Consider the following 19602-nt stretch of genomic DNA (forward strand, 5'->3'; position numbering starts at 1 on the left):
TAAAGAACATTTGAACATCCTATCTACTTCCAGATATTACATGCAAAACAATGTCAAATCATTTAAATCAAAGCAAAATAAAAAAATGTATGCGAAAAACCTATCTAATCTACACATAAAAAAATTGTGCCATTAAATTAAAAAAAAGGAGGCGAAAAAAAACCTATCCAATTTACATAAAATAGAAAAATCGTACATATAAAAACATGGTTAATCTTCTCTATTCAATGCTTCAAACATAACTTATCAAGGGAAAAGTGCTTGAAGCCCTCAACTAAATTGATTAACCCACAAAAACAAGCAAACACATTTCATCAAATAAATATATAGCTATATATACACACACACACATAGTTATTATATATACCTGTTCTCCTCGATATACGACATATTCAGGATAAGATAATCCACCCACACTTGGACGGCCTATAACAGAATGATGGCCAGGTGGTGCATGTGCCATTTTCATTGCACTGAACTGAAGGAAGGATTTGCCTAAAGTTACTCGACATAGAAGTAATTGCCTGCAATATAAATAACAACTTTAGATTTATAAAATAAGACCTACCACATTTACAACATAAAAATTCTTGATATCTAATGGAATATTTTGTTATGAAATAGATTTTGGTATTCAATCCTCTACATGGCATTTCCATAAATAGTGCACAAAGAATCAGTCATGATTTGCAACATGCTACTTAGAATGTGATTTAACATGCATCATATACCACATGCAAATATAGCACTCTTACAAAACATACTGATAGCAAAGAAACAGGAAATGTGATTTTGACAAGCAGTGTTAGACAATAGATAATCTACAGCCAAAACTATTAAAAAAGCATCTTTCATTGGTGAATTAGATTTCCTACAAAGCTTTTACATTAATAAACATCTTTCAGTTTTAGTAAATGATCCCAGTTCTAATCAGTCTACTTTCAGCGTTTAATGGAATAATTTCATACTTGTTTTTACTTTTTGTTAATAAATGGTGCCAGAGGCTTTGTTTTCACTTCCTTGGCTGCAACGTCCTTCAAATTTTTGCTTGCTAGCAGTTAATGTGGCCAACTGCCTAACATAGTTATCATAAGAAGGAAAATATATATAATGCTTTTAACACATCCAGCTAGTAATTATGATAAGGATGAACAGCTCCAATTACTGCTTTTAAATCACTTAATTTGCTAATTAAGAATAGACATATTTCCAAGAAAAAATTCAATATCTTATGTTTTGCTAAATGGCAGCACAATTCTTTTAAATTGCTGAGTTTGTTGATTAAATTTGAAAGACAAAACATCTTACTATTTGGTAAGTGGAAACATAAAGCTTTTAAATCATTAATATTATTAATCAAAACTTCATTAAGTTTGCAGAGAATATAACTTACATGAAAAATAAATTGAAATTTGGGCTCCAAGGGACACATTTTTAGATGGAGGAGGATGTGTGCTCAAAGTTTGTTGGCTGTGCCACTGTTTCTCCACAGTGCGAGGAACATACATACAGATTTTTCATTACTTAATAATAGAGATTTATCATATTTTATTTTAATTTAACAACAGGTTTTTATCGCATGAGCACATGCTTCCTTTCTATTAGTTTCCTGGCTGGAACTGAAGATGAAAGTTTAATTTAACCTTCGAAAGTTAATTTGGCTAATTTACGTAACTTATGCTGATTTTTATTGCTAGAGTATTTAAACATACTATGGAAATTTTAAAATATAAAACAAAATTATATTACAGAACCACATTTTAGTGCACAAAATAAATATCAGTTATGAACAATAAATGAATTTCCACTTAAGGTAAAATAATAAAACAAAGATTTTCTTATTACAATTACATCTTTAATTTTAATGTACCATCATACTCCTTAATTCTTAAGGAAACATGAAACTAATCTCCAAAAGCACATTTATAAAAATATACCACTTCACAGAATACTGCTGAAACTATTTTAAAAAACAAGTGTTTTTCTAAGCAAGTTCTTACCTATGACATACATAACATGATCTATCTTTATGGACCGGACATCCAGTGCCACCTCCAATTCCATACACATATTGATTGCTTTTAGACGAATTTTCAGCAAAATATATTCCTTGAAAACAAACATGAATATTTTATATAAAATAATTTACTGACTTATTATATAAAAACTTTTAAAATAATTTAAAACACAACACACATAAAATAAGAATAAATAAATAAAAATGATTGTTCTGAGATTATATATAATTTTTGCTATGTATTATGATTTATATCACATTAACATATTTCCTAATTTCAATGGAAATGAATGAAGTATATCCGATTAAACTGAATTTAACATAATAGCAAATAAGTGCATTTTTTTTTTTAATCCTGATAACTAAGGTGTGTTAATTAGAGCCATTCATCTCTTTCTCTAAACAAGAAGAGACTGCCATTTGTAGGAATTAAACACACTCCGAACATAAAGCTATGTGCAAAATTAAATTTGGTGCCATCAGCAGCCTAAAAAAAATTACTCTGATGTTGAGAAAATGCTGAATCACAAATGGGTATAAAACTGATGCATTATGTTTTGTCTGCTTGATGAAACTTCTATAGACATAAATGAAGTAATCATGCAGTACTAAAGCTCATATGAACAAAATGAATGAGTATGCTAATTTGTATCACAGCCAACTACTCAAGTAATTTTGTCTAACTGGTGTGATCACATTATAGTGCTATTCTGTAGCTCGTATTTCTAAACAAGCTTCGCAGAAATCATTCCTGAACTGCATTTTTGTGATTTTTCTCAAAATTTAATGTAACGCTATCAGAAAAGATGCACATATCGAAAGTTCCCATTATACACATTATCTTGTTAAATCACTTAGCACTGTTACTACATTTATTATATAATTAAGTATACAAATTTTTCTATATTGATAAGCACTATACATGTGATGATCCAGAACATTAATTTAACAATATAATACTCATTTTCTACGCACTTTCTAATTCAATAAAAGCACAAAATTTTAAATGTTTAAATATCTAAAAAATGAACAAGCTAATCTACTACATAATGCAAATAACTTCTGCTTAAAATCCATGCAAATATTTGTTTATATGGTCAAACCATGATTTAACAAGCCCAGAGTAACAACCCCCCCCCCAATGTAATAAACAAAACCTTTTGGTCTCCTCCAATTTCCTACACACTTAATGTTATTTTATACTGCTACAGCAAACCTATAAATATATGAAAATTGGTTATAATGAACCGTATGGATAACTTTTAACTGAAACTTTTTTGTGTTTTTTAGATTTTTTAAGAATTTCTGAAAGTTTAAGTGAAAAAAATACTACTCCTTAAAATAATCCATGTTTAGGATTTTAGGATCCACATTCCATCCATAACACTTTTACATCACTTTTCTTTCATCTTCACCCCACTTTTCTCTGTGTTCTGAAAAAGGATCTGTAAGACATGTATGAACCAGTTCTAGGACAATGAGGACACAATAAGCATACCTTAACATCACTTGACCACTGAACTAAAAAACATAAATAGTTTTTTTGATTACATTTAAATTCCTTGACTGAGTTGTCAGACTTTATTCAAGACTGAATTTACAATGGAAATTTTAAAATTGGTGTTCAGGAAAAGAGGAGGCAATAAATTATATGAATTTCAGGTATTGCGAGATCATATTACAAGGAAAGAAAATGATCCTTATTGTTTTGTTTTGTTTGAGCACAAATGTTCTATAAGTTATGCCCTTTAAATAAGGGTTTTGTGTTCTTCAGGTCTTCTGCAAGACACAGGTTATCCGTTTTAAAGATTACTCAACTTTGCTTTGCAACTATGAATAAACTTTTCCTGCAATTTGCACCATATCAACAGAAAATTAGAGATCATTTTTATTTTCAGGAAATAAATAAAATTTAAATAAATAACTTTGTTCATCATTTTAATGCTTTTTATACTGCTAGGGATAAAGTAATTATTCATGATTATAAACAAGCAACTCAAGGGAAGGATCAGATAAATGATATTCTATACAATGAATCTATTGTATAGAATTATTATAGACAAACTAGAAATAAACAGCCAATATATTTAATGGCTGTGCATAATTAGTAGTTAAAACTCAATGTGATTTTTTAATTAGATTTGTTATTCACTTCTTTAGGCAGATGCGACAGTATTTTTTTTGAAGGGGTTGTTTATTTGTTTTTATTGATTTATTATTATGCTTTTACATACTTTTGTGAAATAATCTTTTTTTTTTTTTTTTTTGATCAGATCGGGTACAGTGAACTTCCAGTTACGGCAAACTAAATTTCGGGCCCTTAAAATTTGTTATAATAAAGTTCAACTGCAGAATTTAATTTCATTCTAGCTACAAAATTCAGATCTTCCTTTTTACTTAAGTTTGAGACACAACTTTTAAAATGATTAAATCAATAAGATTTAAATGATGCTATTAATAAATTCTTCTATAATCAAGCATTCAATAATGAAATTTTAAAACCCACTTACCAGCTCCAAACATTCCTCCAATATAAGCATGCCTTTCATCAAAACCTTTTTGTACAATGGCATTGATAAATGGAGACCCATGAAATAACATACGCTCATTGGATTGACTGTGATTTTCTTCAGCAACTTCTTTCCGTCTGTGGCAGTATTTCTCCCATAGCTTTTTATTCCTAACTTTCTGAATCTGAAATTCAGTTTTTTTAAAAAATTTTCAGATAGCTGTAATAATACCACATTTCATATTACAATTTCTTTAAAATAAAAGCAGAAAATTTTTATTCACAAAATTTTAAGTTAAATATAAAAAAGTGGCCAAACTTCTAGTCCACAAAATCCACACATCAGAATTCAAGAATACTCTAGAAATCTAGAAGCCACATGTAAATATTTTCTTAATTAAAAAAAAAAAAAAAAAAAAAAAAAAAAACAACAGATTTTTAATAGAAGCAGATGTTTAAAGTAAATTGGCAAGGTTTATTCATATTTTAAATTAATGTGATTATTTATAAACAGAAATAAAAAAAACTCTTGTTGCTAGTACTTTGTTTTTAGAAATGTTTGTTGTTGTGATATACAAATTTTAAATTTTTTAAAGAACACTCTATATTTAGATAGAAAAATAAAATAAGATTTTTTTAACTTTTTAAATGATGATTTTTATTTATTTTAATTGAGTAAGATTAAAATTTTAAAAAAATAAGTGCTCTTTACAATATTGTAAATAGCTTTTTACTGGAATGAAAAATAATATATCAACATGCGAAATAGTACTAGTGATTTTTCTTTAATCTTAATCTATATTTACATATCTGAAAAGATTAAAACAAATTAAATGATATGGCGAATGCTGAGGGAAAACTGCAATAAGGGTAATAAAAAGCACTTTAAAAACGTTATAAAATAATTTAATAAAATTTTTGCATTTAAAAAAGTAATTAAACTTCTCCCATGCAATTCAATTGAATACCAATACTAAATTATCCTTAAATTATTTAATTTATTCATTAGATGAGAAACAGATCATCAGATGTACGTTCCCCCCTTCCAAATGCAAAAAACAATTATACCTATTTATAATAAGGATCAAGAAGATGTGTGGTTGAAGGGCTAAACAAAAATACATAAAAACACAAAATAAATTTCATTTCTTTATGAATACACAATAGGACTGATTTTTGTACTCAGGATTGCCTGAATTTTTCTTCAGAATGGGCAAACAGAAGTCGTGGATGTTGGATAATAAGATACTACACCATTCTCCATATAAAATATGCTTAAGTTCTTATAAAGATGTTGGAGGTTGAAAATATGTTCAAACCTTTTTCTCTGAAACTGATCATAAGGTCTAGTGACGGAGCCACGAAAGATGGCCATCTCATCAGCTGACTCAACAAACTATGATTGCACAACATGGGATATAGGAATTAAGGCTTTATCATTTGAATAAATTATATTTGCAAGTAGCAAAGTTTTCATCACAGAATGAGTTTGATCCTTCAGAAAGTTTATATAAATCCTCGACAGCAATATGACCTTGAAAAATAAAAATGGGAACACCAGAATAGTATGGGTCCCAAGCCATGATGGAACTTCCTGTATAGATCACTGTGTCAAAAAGCAATACAGATAAAATGCTTGATTTGACATTTGCCACAATATGGAAATAGTATGCAAGTTGATTCCTTAGACCATACGACGGTCATAATAGATCAGTAACAAGGGTAATGCATTGTTCCCTATGCCTTTCAGTATTCATTTCATCAATCAGTAATGGTTTGATAACTGCAGCTCCACCATAAATCATAAATTCCTTGCTTGTAGAATCCCCCTCGACAGGATTTGAAAGAATGTTTTCAACCCAGCAGTTACTTTTGAAGCTGATGTTTTCCTGTTTTTATTCAATCATCTACATTGTCCTTTTTAAGTCATTGAGTCAGCACTCTTGCACACACTGGTGTTAACTGATATTTATAAAAGGAATTTAGTTATAGCATCTCATGACACACAAATTTGTTACTTTGATTCTAGAAGCACTTCACTATACAAGATTTGAAAATTTCCTTTCTTTGAAACTTAAAAGCTCGAACAAATTCACTTGCAAGTATACAGAACAGTGTCTAAGAAACAAACACGACTTCTTAGTTGTTCGGCAAGCTTTTCACCACAAACGATATATGAACAATTAAGGCATCATCTAAATTTTTAAGCAAAACACTTTTTTTATTTTATATATTACTTAGCTGTTTCTTTATTTTTGTCTATCCCACGTTAATATTAATAGAGTGTGTTGTTATAGTATTTTGTAACCTGCTGTTTCGGTGGACATTACCCATGCTAAAAGTAGTACTGCCACATTAATTAGTTGAAGGTATGAGATTAAAGACCTTTCATTTATCATTTTGATACTATGCAATGCAAAATTTGAAATTCTTTAAAATTATTATATGCAGGATGTAAGTTAAATTATTAATTCTTCAAAAGGTTAATTAACCTAATTTATCTCAAATTATAACTAGAAATATAAAGAATAAATTACAGGTTATTACAACATAAGCCACATCTGCTGGGCCAAAGAAAACAGGCAGCTCACAAGCTGCAGTTTGATCATGATTAATATATACACACTAATTGGATAAAATATTATATAATACATATTTTATAAATACTATAATATTTTTTAAATACTACATATTTTTTATTAAAGAATATGTATATTTTTTCAGAACCCAATAAACTTGCTGCCTTTATTTCTTCTTCAATAGCAATGTACACTTAATATTTAAGGAATAATATTATAACGGATGAATAATATTATATTTATTTGTTAAGGAAATAATGGCTTTTGGTATATAACACACTTCAAAGAAAAATAAATAAATGAATAAAAAATATGGTTTGTCATATCAAACTTGTTTTAAGTAATTAGCATACATTATGAAATATGAAGCAGAATACAATTATAAAAACAGCTACTTTACAATATGGGATTCCATTCTATAACTATACAACAGCTTCTGTAAACAGTATCCTTTACAATTTTAATAAAAACAAGCTAGTACAGAGAAAACATTATTTAAGTTCTACGCACCTATGAAACACAGAACTCTGTAATACAGCAGCAAATGGGTAAAAAAAAAAATTAGTCCACTTTTAAAACAGGATATAATGCAATTGTGAAGATCCATGGGTTTTCATCGTAACACGAACTCAAAAATTTTGTTAACATTGCTTTCTCCTCTTTAAGTGCGCAAGTAATAATAACTTGTATTCGCACTAAATGGATTTAAGTTCATACAACATTTATATATATATATACATATACACATGAATTATGTCCTCTCCCCCTTCCTATGAAGGAAAATTTGTTTTTTTAAAAATTCTCCAGAATTTCTTTTCAATTTCATACATCTGCCCAACAAATAGATTTTTAAACACAAAATTATTAGAATTGAACGTTACTAACATTCTTGAACTGCTAACATTCTTGATACTTAGTATGCAATAGACTGCTAACATTCAAGAATTTTGAGGCTGATAAATAAGATACCATTTTAATTAATACTCAAAGTTTAAGATATTATCAACCATGTAAGACAAGTATTACCTTTAAAATATTATATCTAGCAAAAACACCACCAGCATGTCCATTATCTCTATGCTCCCGGATAGTGGCTTGCATCTGTTACAAATTAAAAAAATTTTAAACATCAGCCCATGCATTTGTTAAATAACAAAATATGTCTTGCTTAACAACACCCTTCATATATAAGAAATGTTTTAAAGTATAGCTAGCTATTTTACAAAATTTAACACATAACATTTTTCTCTACAGCAAAATAAACACTAAGCCATACTTCCTCATCAACTGCTTGATATTCTTTGTCCTCTGGACTGAGTTCAACCAACAATGTGCCAGGTTTATTTGGCATAAATGTAGATGCATCTAAAAATAATAGTTATGAAAGAGGATGTTACAAAAGCAACAAATTTTGAAGATATCCACAGACAAAAAACATCATCAAGCTAAGTAACTCTGATAAAAAAATAAAATTAAGACTTTATTATAAAAATAACTAAAATTTCATTGATTACTGAAACTTACTTCTTAAAGCTTAAAACTTTAATATAAAACAAGAATCAAATAAACAAGAATCAAAAGTGTATGTACCAAAAAAAGCACCATTTTAGATTCATTTCAATCATTTAAATATTTTGTGAGTAAAAAATATACCACCAAAAATAATGTAATGTACCGTTAGTATGATATATGTACTGAGAAATCCTAGTCTATAGGATTCAAGGAATCCGACCCCCCCCTTATAAAAAGGAAGTTGCAAAGTGTTTTTAGAATCAGAGTGTTCCAAAAATATCAAGAACACTCTAATTCATGTTCAATAAAATTATGCCTTACTATAGAAATTGAACTGCCCCATATTCTTATCATCCATCTGCAGATGCAGAATTGTACCACTCAAGACTGCAGATGGATGATAAAAATAAAATTATGAATCTGCTTAAAAGAAATCAACATATTTATGACAGGAGTATCATTTGGTTGCTGTTAGTCCATAAATTAATATCAGCCAAATCTTACTAAGAACTATCATAGACTAAAACAATTACCACAGTTTATATTATGGAAACTGAGGAAGAATCAAGCTTCCTCGCACTCAGATTCTTAGCTAAATTACACCAAGCAAACTGAAAATTTAGGGTATGTACATCAAGGTTAATACTTAATTACTGGTATCCATAATAATAAATTTAAGTACTGCTATTTGAAACAAATAAGAAGTCAGAGCATATTACATGAAATCTTTTTGACAAAATCTTATTTTTACACCAAGATCTTTGTTTGCCACTTATGTCATTACTGGTAGCCTCTGCCTTGTAGCTAAACTAACAAGCATTCTTTAAAAAACTGAAAATTAACTTTGACAGATAGTAATGAATTACCAAAATTAATACAAAGTAATAAAACTTATTAATCTTCATATTAAACTCATTATTAATGTTAACTGCTTTAATCAGAATATCAATTTAAAAAAAATACATACTATGGCCAGTATACAACTTTTCTATTCCTTTCAGGAGTTTATGCCGATGCCCATAAGCATTTACACCAATCTGTTTCAATTCTTCATGACCCATTTCAGCCAGAATATCAAGGGTAATCTAAAAAATTCCAAAATATGAAAATGAAATATTAAGTAATAATGCTTCAAAGTATACAAAACACTCGCTATTTCAGCAGTTGTAAACAAATATAAGGAGCATAAAATCCTTCAATGATCTTTTTCATTTATGTATTTTAACCTCTCAAAGTTCAGATGAAAGAAATAAAGTAGTAGAAGTATCTTGTAAAATTATTATCCTGATCTTTCTTTACTGTAATAATACTTAAATTTCAAAAAAAAAAAAAAAAAAAAAAAAAAAAAAAAAATCTGGAAGTTTTCAGATTTTAAATTACATCCAAAGAGGCATTTTTTTAAGGTTTTCTTTGTTACCTTTATTTATTAAATATCATGTTCTACATACTCAAACCATAAAATTCAGTTCAATAGCAATATCGCAAAATATCTGTGTGTCTGATTATGGCAAAGCCTCGAGGGCTATCTGCCTAAGGGGAGATGCCTTCATGGAGGACTTTCTAAGAGAAACTGGCTCGTATACACATTACACATGGGGAATACCACAAAAACAGCCATGCCACCAGCCTCAATATTGCAAAATAAGTTTAAAATGAGCATATCTTTAGAATTTCCGATGCAGAGTCTTGCATGCTGGAAAAAAAAAATTTTTTTTAAATACAGTGTTGCCATTAGTCGCTTTGAAATTGTTTAGTTTTTTTAATCAAAATTCGTTGAAGTGTTACAAAATATGAAATTGATAATAAAACAAATTAAATTTAGGCTTCCACATGCCTTCCATTCTATGGAAGATTATGTTATTCAAAATTTGATGGCTCTAGATACTGTTGTTTTATCACAATGCGAGAAACATACATACATTCATGCAGATTCTTCATTGTTTAATTTCTTTAAATATAATACAGGGCAATAATATTTGGTGGCAACAATTTGAAAAGTAATTCACTGTTTATAGTTTTCAATGCAAAATGCCAAAATGAATTTAATAGTCCTTCAGGGCAAATTGCCCCCCTTGGACTGAAAAAGGACTCAAGCTATTGATGACAAATCCTTGTTAATTCATATTCAAACCAAAATCAGAGATCACAAAATCAGGCATCAGAGCAATTGTGGATAAATAATCCAAGATACCAATATAATCTTTTATTCATTCTTCCCAAAAACTTTATCATTTTTACAATTCTTAATTTTTTTAATAAATATTTAGACTTCATTAGACAGAATTGTTGGTACTTTGAACAATTGAAATAATAGATTCAAACAACTAATTAATTTACTGTTTTGATCCAAATTTACTGTTTTTCTGAGTGATACTATAAAAGCATGTACATTAATTTGGCAAACTAATACAGTACAAAGTTTTTAATTTGGACGTCCATAATACGGAATGATCTATAATCTGGACCTCAAAGCTACACACTTTCTGCACATGCATAGCGTTTATATGCATGCACATAATACCTTTACGCATGCACGTTTAATGTATAACGGATGGTATAAGCTAGGCTAAAATTACCTAATTATCTATTTCAGTTAATGTTGCAGATTACGTTGTTCCTTAATCTTCTAATTGAATCCAGCTTATTATTTTTTGCAGACAGTTAGAGCAATTTTATAAAAAGTAAGCTTTCGATTATGTCAAAAAGAGTTTCCGATTCTGGAGCTGCCAAAGGATCTACAAAGCGAAAGCATGTTTCGATGTCCATCAAAAAAAAAAAGTGGAATTGCTGCAAAAAATGGATAAAGCATTAAGAAAGTGAGAGAGCTTAGTGAAAATGAAAAAATTTTGATTGACAAGTTAGTTGGTATTCTCAGCACAGCAATTACAGAACTTGAACAGCAGAACTTTGTAACTAAACAAGAAATTATGTCTGTTTATAGAATTAAAGAGAAAGTATTAGCACATAAAATGAAGCAACTTAAACAACTTACATTGAAAGAAATGTTTAATAAAGTAAACAAATAAATATTAAGTTTCTTTTTGTAAATTTTGATACCCTTCAGATCATAATTGCTCTTTATTTCATAAATTACGGTTTCATATTTTTAATTTTATAATTTCTGCATGCCATCTTACCAGATTTAAATTGATGATCTATAATCCGGAAAAACCCCTAATCCGGAATCGCCGAAGTCCCAACAAGTCCAGATTAAAAACTTTGTACTGTATACGCCAGATGACTACATCATGCAGCATGGTATAATTCAAATGACAGCCTACACTAATAATATTAGCTACCAAAGTTATGAATTTGTGAGTTATAAATAAATGATTTTCATTATTGTATATCTACAATGTTCAATGACAGAGGAATATAAAGAAAATATTATCAAAAATGAATGGCATCATTCAGTATCAGCCTATGTTGACTGCTCCTAGTATTTAAAATAGTGACATGAATAAGCTACCAAATGGCAAAAATGAGGCATAATATAAAATTATATATTGCTTCATATACACTCACTAATTTTGAAATACAAAATAGAAAGGATACATCCAAAGCCCTGACTGAAATGCCACTAAAATATATCATATCTAAGCAAACTTATGTTTTGATAACAGGATACCTCTGTTATCTAAACTAGTCTGATATTTCAATACTATATAAAACAGATCCTAGATTTGTATGTGTAACAGATAACTAAATCCTCAGAAGAATACTTAAAAGCATATTCAGAAACACCATGTTTATTTTCTCTAATGTCTGTCAAAGCTGACAAATTTTGACAGTGTGAAAAGATACGTCAAGCAATATTCGTGAAAAATAAATGAATGAACGGTAATAAAATATATAGTATTTCTTTGCTAATGTCTCACAATATTCTATCCCACAATATTAATTATGATCGTTCCCTGGCATGGTTCCAAATTTCTAGATTTAACACTCAGTAAAGAAAAGTATGTAATATAGTTTAAAACAATCTAAATAATAGTCACTATATTTGTCTCCTGTAAAAAATTGTTATGGTACTATCACAAGAAGCTATATAATAGCTCTGCAGTACTCTTCACAACCATTAGCTGAGTTAGGTACAATATAGCAAAAGTGGCAAATATCTTGAATTTCTGCTTTTGACTGAAAACATGGCTCATCTGCAGAGAGCAATAAAGATTTTAAATGTTGCAAAGATGCAGGTGCTTTCGTTATATTGTGATACTGAACAATATGAAACCACTCTTATTCAAACAGCAGGGGGAAAAAAATACGAATTCATTACCTGTTCTTTCTCAAATATGTCTGCTAAATGATCAAGGCCAAGATTTGAGAGAAAACCCGAAATCCCGATATTCTCCATTGTTGGATCTGGAGCTTCTGCTCTGTCGAAATCCATACAACCATCACCATGCTGTGATCCTGAGACTGATACATTAGGCATCTTCTGAGAAGAAAGTAAGTTCAATGAAAGTGGAATATCATCTTCCAACCCAATGACAGGAAAATTTGCAATGGTAGATGGAGTTGAAATACTGAAAGAAAGTTAAGCATTATATATATTCTCCATAAAAGAATAAATATTGATATCAAAAATTATGTTATAAACAAAATTCAAATAAAACTGAATGCTTACCTTGAAGAAGCAATAACTGGTATCACAGAGGTTGCAACAGTACTGCTTTTGGTGGATGGAGGTAATGATGGAGGTGGCATGGCATCAACAAGCAAACACTTCACATCTTCAGCCTAGAAGCAAAATCAATATTTAAATGAAATTGCTCAAAATGACAATATTTGAGAATATTCTAAACTATAATTATCATTCCTAAATATGTGGGACCTGAAACAAAAGGAAAAATTCCTTAAATGGAATACAATATCATCTGGTGATTTATTATGAAGAATATGGGGCAGAAACTTTTTCATGATCAAATACTGTGCAAAGTAATAAAGACAGCAAAATTTAAATTATTTGCATCAGTACTTAACAATACTTCATATTTTTAGCCATGCAATGAGCAAAATTATTTTTAAATTAAGACCCGTTTTAGCCCCTAAAATCATTTAAACTCTCTGAGATGACAGTGTTTTTATTTTATTCATGAAATCTTCCTCTTATTTTGTACTTATTATCTTATCTGTTAAAGCATTTTTTTTTTCTCTCACTTGCTTAAATGTGTTATTTAGAAATCATTTATATCATCCTTAATTTATGAAAATGAGTACCAAAACATTATGGCATAAATTAATAAATTTATAATTAGAAAGATAGAGCTAAAAATGCTACAATTCAGTTATGTTCTCACAAATACAGATGAACCTTCATTAGCAGACATTCCCTACACATGTCAGTTTCTGAATCCTAGGATCCTTGAACTACGAGATCAGTACATTCCCAACAGACAAAAGCCTTGGTCCCATGAATGTCTACTAACGACAAGTTTGACTGTACATCATACCCCATAATTTATCCCTCCTAAAAAAAAAGCACTCGTACAGTTAAAAAAGAATGAGTACAGTAGAATCCTAATTTTCTGATATAACATGAACCATGAGTACTTCCACAAAAAACTGAAGCGAAACAGAAAGGTCTCAGCTATCTTGAATAGGGGTAAGTTGCCAGTTTATATGTAATAAAATTTAACTTGCGCTTGTTTTCATACTTTGGTAAATTTAATTTATATTAAAAAAATAATACACTCTCACTTATTATTTACTATATTTTAATTATACAGTTAGACAGGGCAGTTATATTATACAGTTAGACGGGTATAAGAAGAGGTGTTTAAAAATAAAAAATATGTACTTTTGCAAGTGCATTTTACAAGCAGTTATTCTCTTACTGAAGTTAAAATGAGAAACGTAAAGAAACTGCATAGAATTTTGCAATGCCTTTTAGCATTTAAACTTTAACATGCTATTCAAAGGCTTTTGAAAGCATTTTATTTATTTATTTTTTCCCCAATGTTTTGTGGTCACTCTAGCACCAAAATGTAAGCAAATCTAATGTCTTCCAACTGTTTAATATATAAAAATGCTGCTGTGATGGCATTTTAATGTTTGCAGGAGAAATGCAGTATAGATTTTAGGTGCACTATGTACAATATTCAAAGTAAAGCTCTCCTAAATAATGAAGAAACTAGTGTATAACACTCATAGATATGCTTAATCTATAATACTGAATCTTACTTATTTATGAATCCATGTAATGATAAGGTTCATTTATAAGTAATTTTTCAAAAGAAATACCTAAATATTATTAAAATATTTCAAGAAAAAAAAGAACTCAATAAGTTTACATACAGTGGCCAAGTCAAATGGTGTTTGCCCTTCATGATTTTTTACTGTAGGATCAGCTCCATGTGCCAACTGTAAGAAAAGAACATGAAAGTTTAACACATAAGTCCCCCCCAAAAAGTTTACTGCAAAATCCAACCAAAATTTGTACTCATGACTTTAAATATGACAAGATTATAGATTAAAATAATGCAGAATTGCTTATATATGCAACATTATCAACAATAATACACAATACTAACCAACAAAGCACAAAGCTGTGTCCTGCCCTTTTGAGCAGCTTCATGGAGAGGAGTGAAGCCCCATCGATCAGTGGCATTTACAACTGTATTATACTTTATTAGTAATGCAGCTATATCTAAATGCTGAAATTAATAATAAAACTTAATAAATCCCCGATTCATAATTAGCTGAAAACACTAAAATTCAATAAACAAGTTTTAAATTACACAGAACCTAAATTCTACAATCCTAAGGCAATAAACAATATAAGGTAAAGTGGTAATGGAAATTAATTGATACCAATTTCATAAAATAAATAAACATATTTCACATTTGAGTCAAATAATACTGAATTGGTAAAATTAATAATATAATGTGAAGTAAAAGATTTGATGGTTTTTATGGCAATCTTAAGTTAAAATATATATACATAAGTGCTGTCAGAAATGGGAAGATTGTTTTATGTAATTTATTGAATAAATTCACTTCTTAAAAATTATGGTACTTTCTAATTATCTGTATTCCCACTGCATTCACAAAAAAGTATTGAGGAGAAAAGCAGTATATTGCCAAAATAGTTACGGGGAGACACACGATGTCATAAAAGGATTTATAGGGCAACCACACAGGAACCGCACACAGGAAATGTTTGTTTTGGCCTTTAAAAAAGCCAATGCTGCACGATTCTGAACCCGTGCAATTCTCTGATAGAAACAGATTACTGTGTACATGGGAGAACAAAAGTGGGAAGAAAAAAAAAGAATTTCTCAGAAAAAGTAAATATTTTATTACTGATGATTCTTGTTTTCCAAATTTTATTGACTGATTGCTCTTGAACAGAATTCCTAATGCACCACCATTCTGAAAATGGGTACTGCCTTTTGGTGCATTAGCTTGGAGAAAAATTGTCAACCAATTTGCAATTTCAGCGTAGGAGGGGGTAGATAACTAGAAAGGTATCTCTATCACAATCAATGCAAGCTGTATACAAAGATTAACATAAAATGCTGCACCATCAACTTGGCAAACTTTCACACAGAGTATGAGATTTAAACTCTTGGATACAAAATTGGGTAGCATACATTTTAGGAGAATGAAGTCTAGGACCATTAGCTCAGAAAATTAAGATGACCATACAGATCTCTAAACTGAGGAATCAAATGCCTAGAAGAGCACTGTTTGCAGAACAGTCCCTCTTAGTCTTGCAATGCATGGTGTAGTACTTGCCTTACTGAAACCAAAGGTTGGCATCAAGCATCACTTTCTACAGTTATGATAAAGAAACATGGTAGTGCATAATGTCATATTAATAGTGACAGTTTGGCTTGTGACACCAAATGCAGCCACATCACACCACTGTTATTCTTCAGATATAAAATGAGTATCTTGTGCAATTGCAATGATTTCAAGGTACTCAAATACAAGAAGTCTGATTTGTTTTGAGAGGTGAAAATATCTCACTTATGACTCTTATTTCCTTGCCTGGCTCAGAAAGTATGATTCATCAGCACTACAATACTCACACAATGTTTTCAGCCATATGAAGAGAACATCATAAACTAAAAACAATTTGCTACACTTTACCACTCAATATGATTTTATACCATTTTAAAATGGCAATGCCGCATGGAATCGGACTATGTCTTAGTACAGCAAACTCAGACTAAAACTGTCTTTGATTATTAAATTGACTATAAAAAATTGTGTCAAACTAAGTCCATACTGCAAACACACAAAGCCTCGAAAACCTTTACAGCTTCTCCTGATATTATTCAAGTGAAGTATCATCACACCAACCTTACAGAAACTGTCAATTCTCATTCACATATTCTGCTTCACTTGATACTTTGTTAATGATATATTCTTTCTTAATTTTACTTTTAAATACAGCAATTATAATAGTAGTATTCCCCTTTTATTCTTATTGTGTTTAATTAAATCACTGCAACCTAGGTGCAGGATTCTTAATAGTCCTTCCTTATTTTTGCTTAATTTGTATATCTGCATATATATGTAATAATTTAGGCTATCTAGGATGCAATTTAAGAGACAGAAGACGAATAATTTTTATCATAGTCGACGGTTGTAGATGATGCTACATCCATCAATTGTAATTGTGTAGTTGCAGTAAGATGCAGCAATTTGTGACTATTCAAACACTTTATTTCTAGACAAAGCAATTCTTTAGAAGCCAACTTTAAATAAGCGATTTTAAACAAAATTATACAATCTTAAAACTAAATGTACACTTCAAAGCAGAAAACTTGCCTTTTCATAATAGTAATGCATAAAACATTACGATAATTTGCACTAAATTTGTTCTAAACAAATACTCATTTCTTCCTGCTTGATTACTATGTAAATACAGCATGCGGATAGAGATAAATTGCTCAACCATGTCATGTTGCAGGAGAAAAGGAGAGATAAAGCTTTCCCTTTGTCCTCAATACATTATTTCATTACTGATACTGGTATAGGGATAGCACACAGAGGGAGAATCAGAGAAGACACAGCAATGCACAACTAGTTTTGAATTTCTGATTCTAAATAAAATCAATAACATTATGCAAAACTGTATATTTAAAGTAATAATAAGGATTTTACACTAGGAATGAGTGAAAAAATAAGAATTCTTTTTACACAATTTCAAATTTATTGGCATGCTTTAAAACAGCACCCCTGATGCAGACATTATTTGAAAACTTGCTAGTTCATTTATAATAAAATCAATCAAAAACAGAAATTTCATTGTGAATCAACAAATAATGTTTTTATAATCATCAGAAACATAGTTTTAAATGTTTAATACAGTTTTACACATATACATAGTGATAAAAAAATAATAACTTGATATGGTTGTATTCTTCATTACATTTAAAATTCATATAAGTGAACAGTTTATTTTGAAAACAAAATACAAAAGTTCCTTAATAACCTAATAAATAAATGTGAATGTACAATACAGATGCACACTTACTCCATAGGATGAAGCATTGTGCAAAGGAATTAGACCTCCTTTGTCTTGGGCATTAACATCAGCTCCATGTTCCAGAAGGAATTCTGCAACCTCTAAATTATTGTAACCAGCTATAGGAGAAAATTTTATCATTACCATTTTGATGGGAAAATTATCCCAAATATAAAAGGTATGCAATCAATAACTACTTACCATATAAAACTGATAAAAAAAATTCTGTCAAATTATTTAATTTTTGCATTTTATATAGTGAAGACCACAGAGACTTTAAACTTCATTGAGAGTCACCTAATGTTACTTTAAAGAGAGTGTGAAATAGCTGATACTTCTATTCTTTTCAGCTTTGGGCTTTAGGTATCTAAAGGTGCCTAGATTACTATTATTATTATTATTATTATCATCATTACAATTATTATTATCATTATTATCATCATTACAATTATTATTATCATTATTATTACTATCATTATTATTATCATTACAATTATTATTATTTACACTGTGTATTGGAAATTCTAAAGATATGCTCATTTTAAAATTATTTTGCAATATGGCTGTTGAACTGAATTTCATGGCTTAAGAGCAAAGAACATGATATTTAATAAATAAAGGTAATACACAAAAGTTTAAAAAAACACCCCCTTGGGCGTAATGTACAATCTAAAAGTGGGTTTTTGTTTGTTTGTTTGTTTGAGGCCTTTGCATGTGAAATTAGAGAGTAACAATAGAAATTACTCAATTGCTGATCTCAAGGATATTGATTTTTTGTTTTGGATCTGATTTCACAACCGGGATAAGGAACTACAATTAATATAGGTCATCCAGAAAGGTCTGCAGTCTTCAAATCAAAGCACGTTTCCGCTGATCTCAAGGATATTGATTTTTGTTTGGGATCTGATTTCATAACCAGGATAAGCCACTACAATCAATATAGGTCATCCAGGAAAGTTTGCAGTCTTCAAATCGAAGCATGTCTCCTCCTAATTATTTTGTTATTGCTGATAAGAAGCGACCTTTATCCAAAGTGAATGTTTAAACACAATATTTTCTGCTCACACAATACAATTCCAGCATGCACTGTGGCATAATTTTTGTTTCAGTTGAATGCTAAGAATGGAGAATAATATGACTCACAGCCAGAAATGAGAAGTGGGTAATATACAGTAATGTTACAGTAAAAAGATATGAGATAGGCCATAAGAGCCTCCTGTATTAACATCAAGAGGAGAGTTGCACCCTAAAAAAGTAATGTTTTGTGTATGATGAGCCAACAAAGGAATCATACACTATGAATTAAAGCTATCAAAACAGACAATAAATTCAGAAAAATACTGTTTCAAATGGTAGTTTTTAAAGCAAAAATTAAAACAAAGTGTGCAGAAGTAAGCAGTCATCACACAGGGTTCGTACACATTTCTGCACATGGAAATTAAGTACTTTTAAGGACCATTAATGAAAAAAATTTTTAAGGACTTATGAGCAAATGGGAACT

At 29.6% G+C, this 19602-nt stretch overlaps 1 protein-coding gene across 1 annotated transcript in view; it reads right to left on the reverse strand.

Annotated features, from left to right (window-relative positions):
* Positions 1–19602, reverse strand: part of Tnks (tankyrase) — an 88701-nt gene that overhangs the window by 12044 nt on the left and 57055 nt on the right. The window contains exons 17-27 of the mRNA XM_035372492.2: positions 18111–18220; positions 15154–15276; positions 14918–14983; positions 13248–13360; positions 12897–13146; positions 9585–9702; positions 8382–8470; positions 8132–8206; positions 4528–4711; positions 2001–2109; positions 368–524 (exon numbers count right to left, since the gene is read on the reverse strand). Coding sequence (XP_035228383.1) covers positions 368–524; positions 2001–2109; positions 4528–4711; positions 8132–8206; positions 8382–8470; positions 9585–9702; positions 12897–13146; positions 13248–13360; positions 14918–14983; positions 15154–15276; positions 18111–18220 — 1394 coding nt within the window. The remainder of the gene's footprint in view (positions 1–367; positions 525–2000; positions 2110–4527; positions 4712–8131; positions 8207–8381; positions 8471–9584; positions 9703–12896; positions 13147–13247; positions 13361–14917; positions 14984–15153; positions 15277–18110; positions 18221–19602) is intronic.

Source organism: Stegodyphus dumicola, chromosome 5, assembly GCF_044657685.1.
Source record: "Stegodyphus dumicola isolate Sdum_Otavi_A_Nest chromosome 5, ASM4465768v1".
NCBI lineage: Eukaryota > Metazoa > Arthropoda > Arachnida > Araneae > Eresidae > Stegodyphus > Stegodyphus dumicola.